Raw genomic sequence first — 4,720 nt, 5'->3', positions numbered from 1 at the left:
GGAAAGCCAAGTACAATGACTCATAAAACTCCTGCAAGAAAAGGCTGAAACAAGTTAACAGAATGAGCTTTTTTAAAGTGACTTCCTTTACACAGAGCCAAAACCACATCACACTTTCAATTGACAGATTTTAAGCTATCATTTATCATAAATGGTAAGAGCATCACTGAGGCCAAGTATTGCTTCATGGTATGTTCCGGAGCTGCTTGCAGATCTTAAGTATATTATAAGCAGTAGAAGGCCTGATTGCATGTTCTAGAGAAAAGGCATTTTTTCATTAATGTACTACTCTTTTCCTTTTGGTGAATTATATTTTCTTCACGCTGAGAATGGCCATCATGAAAATTCTTACCTGTTTTCCATCTAGTGTGTATAAGCGTTTAACCACCCCTGAATCCAGCTTGATGGCATCAGTTATATCAGTAAGAACCTGTTCAAATGAATGTGCTGTCTTCTTGTTGAGCAGAATCCGGACTGCTTTACGTGGCTTCACTCCGCTCCTGATGATAGTGACTAGTTTAGGCCTAATGAAATCCTTATTCTCTTTTGCATCTGGAGTACCTCCTTTAGCAGTGGCAAGAGATGGCACTGAACGAGACGAAGAAGTCGTCTTAACATTCACAGACCAGTTGGGGTTTACATTCTTTGTGTACTCCAGTTTCTTGAAGGGTTCTATGGAACCACATACATAGCTTTCCCCTGCAGAAACAAAAGTGAAAGACCAGCAAGTCAGATTGGAGAAGGAGGGGAAGGAAAAAAAAAAAGAAAAATACAGAAAAACAAAAAATCAAATGCTTCTCAAATTATTAAACATTATTCTTATCGTTCTTGATCCACAGCACATAAAGCACTGATCTCTACCCTTCTCAGATGCTACAGGCTATAAAACATCTTTTAAAGATCACTCTTCAGCTAACCATTCAAGAAATGCTGTTAGAAAAATCTTTAAAAGCAGCGGGTTTGTTTTCAGAAAACACTATTTGCAGGGGCAATCGCTGTCAGTAAACAGTGTTCAAATTTCAACAGCAGTCCAGTCCCAGCATCTTGTCACAGTAGTCCCTCAGCCTTCATGCTTACATGGCCTGCTCCTAACAAAGCAGCAGGCCTCAAACACTTAATAGGAAATAATACAAAAAACAATAGGCTGCAAATAACTTTTTATAGAAATGTGGATGAGAGTGTCAGAAGAGATTTGTTAACACTGGATTATTTAAAGCATTAGCAGCATAAACCCAGGATATGTATAGGCAAGAAATCTCACTATTTTACTGATTCAATCAATATGGGGGAAAAGGAAGATAAAGAGTAGCAATAAGAGACTTCTCATCACAACAAATTTACCATACTTAAATGTAAATAGTGGATATTAGTTGATATTTCTATTGGATATTATCTACATAATAAAATAGTATCTCAAATAAGACACCCACACAATTTCTCAGGAACTACAAGACAGCTAGAAAACACCAGCACATCCCTATTGATTAACACCTGAATCAGTCCAGCTGGAGGCTGCTGTGAAAGTGGCACCTGCTTGGGTGCTCCCAGGCTCTCCCTTGAGCCTGACTGACACTGTGCTGCCGGTCACTCTGGGTGAATTGGATCAGCTCAGAGATCAGATTGAGCATAACAAAGACAATACTAATTTTGCAACAACAAGCTGATCTAGTTCATCCTCTGACTGTGAAAAAAAACCCCAGAACTCAAATAAAACAATACTAAATCCAGCAAGACCACACCTTCTGGCAGCCTGCAGTTAAACTCCATTACAAATAATGCAAAATCCTATCCTGAACAATACCACAGAGACATCTGAGATGTTTAAATTCTTCTGGGTTCAGTAGTTCAGTGTATGCTAACAGCACAGAGGCCTTCATGCTAATAGTTTAGCTCAGGGGAATAAAATAAAACCAGAACAAAACTCAGTGCTGCACCTCCAATGCCAAAAAGCACGTAAGAACCAAAGACATTCCTAATGATCCCAACCCTAATGAAAAAGGACTCACATTTCAATTATTAAAAGCAAAAGAAGTATTTAAAATTCACTTCTGAACATAAATTTTAAGGTTTCAAGGCACCTAACCCAACCAATAGATAATACAGCACACAAGGAATGCAGGCAGGTACAGAGTCACCACAGTTAGAAACTGAGGTAGGGAACACTGGGACATAAGGCCCTGGATACAACAGAGGTTCAGGTTTGTGGCACTGTGCTCCAAAGGTGACACAATAACATGCTGTACAGTGATTATCAGAGACACAGTGGAAGGTGTCCAAAAGGACAAAGAAGTCAGAGCAACATGTAAAGATGGACTACTGAGCAGAAAAAAATACATGCAATGACAGCACAATATCAAGAAAGAATCATAAAATGATTTTTGTCTTCCTTTTAAAAAAAAAGTAAAATTTAAAAAAGGCATTATTTTGAATCAGAATGAAATACAGAGCAGAAGATAACAACACTGCAGTGCTTACTAGTCATTGTTGTAAGGTGTAAATTCAAGTTAATCTGCACTTCACAGGAACGTCTAAAGTGTTAAGAAAAGAATCTAAGACAGAATAGTTACACCAACCTTACAAGAGAGAAACGTAAACTCTTCCTTTTAGCCACTGTATATATATAAGATACAAAGACTGATATGTGTATGGTAACATCAGAACATAAAGGCTTAGCTACAGTAACGAATGATCAAACAGGACATATTCTCTTTTATCCATGTCCCTGTCCAATAGTTCTAGTACTAGCTAATCAGTTACTGCAAGGTCAGAATGCACCCACACCACCACATCCATAAAATTAACAAGTTTTAAAAGACATAAACAGTATTTTGTAGGGGGGAAAAAAATCCTGCTATGAATAGGACTACAATACAATAAATACCTGCTCTATAAAATACTTGTCAGAAGTCTCTTTTATATATTTTTAAACAAAATTAATTTTTGTCTCCAGTTGTTGCTGCTGTAAGAAGCAAAATCCAACAGCAATCTCTTATTTTATTTTTTTTTAGGGGGGATATAAAACTTGAATTTTCAGGTCCAGCACTATCAGAGAAACTGTTCAGTTTAGTTGCATGAAGTCACATTTCTTTAAAAACCAAGCCTTCATATTAAAACTCACTTCACAAATGGTAGGTGCATAAATAAATGGCCGTACACAATGTTCTGCAAGATTTGCATTTAGTTGATTAAGAACGTTTTGGGTTCCCCCTCTAGAAAGGACAGCATTCCACATGATTTTTAATATCAGCTATATTTAAAGGTCAGCTGGATTCCTTGTAGCATTTAACTGCATGTCAGCTCTTTATTACAAAAATAATTTTGTGTAAATTATAATTAAGAAAAAAAGACCAACAATCACTGAAGGTCTGGGATGTTCGAACATCAAGGATTTTGCCCTTTCTTCACTTCCAACCATATTATATTACATCAATAAAATATTTACACCAAGACCTTTTTTTCCCTTCAAGAGGCTCATTTTTAGCTACAGAACATCTTGGAGATAGAGTATCCGAGGCCTTCTAAGACGAAATATCTTTAGCAAGAGCTCTTTTATATAGGTCAACAAAAATACACTTCTCCCACCATGCTGTGATTTAAGACTGTTTAAGAAGTTAGCCAGGGATGGCAGTTCTAATGCATGCTGGTCCTAAGGGTCAGGCCTGTAAGAATAAAACCTTTTAGCACTCAAGGTGTTTGTATGCAGAGGAAATCTCAAAGATAAGGAAACAAAAATCTTCACCTAGATTTTCACCCTCTCTTATTTTTCACCAGTATCTTCAGGAGAGAAGACTGCAGAGAAGTATCACAAGGAGCATGATTTACAAGTCAAATAAATCCACCTTCTGCTTTAGCTACTGCTTCCTTATCAGCAGCTTTGACTAACTGGCAGTTGGAGAAAGAAACTAACGATCCTCCAACACTAGATTTATAACAGAACATGTGTTGAAGAAGGAATCTTTGGAGATACTGGATTAAACAAATGTATAGAAAGTACAGCCCATTTAAAGTGTCCATTTGACTGCAGCTCCCCAAGTGTTTCACAGCGTAGTCAGTTGTCACTAATAAAATTTTGACTCTATTAACAGTATCAATAGCTATTAGAAAAAGAAAGGGGAACACCCAGCTGTCTTGGGAGATCCCAGATCTAGGACAAAAAAGTCATTACTAAATCTTAGAAAGTATCCCTCTCCTGATAGACTTTTCGCAGCAACGGTGCAAATGAAATACATGCCACTTGAACCCTGCAAAAAAGATACACAGCACTTGGTCAGCTCCAAACCAATAATCCTAAAATTTATGTTGTACGACTGTTCAACACTTCAGGAAATACCAAAGGGAACAATTAAAATAAATCTTAGGACTGAGAAACTAATCAGAAAGCTAATTATGTAGGACAGATCCCAAAACATTGTTTATGCTTAAAAAACAAACAAAACAAAGAAAAAAAACCCACATACAAAAACCTACTACCTACAGTTGTACATCTGTCAAAATTCAATGCAGCTGAACCACTAGAAACATGCAACACTGAAGGACAGTTCTTATAGGTCATGACAGAATTTCAAGACATGCTTCATTCATGAAATACATAATTTTAAAAACTAATGTCTCATGTACAAAGTGGTTGCTAAGGAGACACTGAATCACTGAGTGTCAGTACTGGAGTTTTCCAGATGCAAGTGTTTCTCTCTGGCATACTGGTATTAGCAGCTGGTTTGTT

General features: G+C 37.1%; 1 protein-coding gene across 1 annotated transcript in view; it reads right to left on the bottom strand.

Moving 5' to 3' along the window:
- Positions 1-352: 352 nt before the first annotated feature.
- LOC103800647 (serine/threonine-protein kinase DCLK1) overlaps positions 353-4,720 on the bottom strand; it is a gene marked incomplete at its 3' end in the record, with an annotated part of 10,556 nt that continues 6,188 nt past the window's right edge. The window contains exon 2 of the mRNA XM_009073028.1: positions 353-699. Within this exon, the coding sequence (XP_009071276.1) occupies positions 353-699 (347 nt within the window). The remainder of the gene's footprint in view (positions 700-4,720) is intronic.

The sequence above is a fragment of the Acanthisitta chloris genome, unplaced genomic scaffold (genome assembly GCF_000695815.1).
Source record: "Acanthisitta chloris isolate BGI_N310 unplaced genomic scaffold, ASM69581v1 scaffold8124, whole genome shotgun sequence".
In the NCBI taxonomy this organism is placed as follows: Eukaryota; Metazoa; Chordata; class Aves; order Passeriformes; family Acanthisittidae; genus Acanthisitta; species Acanthisitta chloris.
Note: the sequence above shows the minus strand (reverse complement) of the source record. Positions and strands in the feature narration are given on the sequence as shown.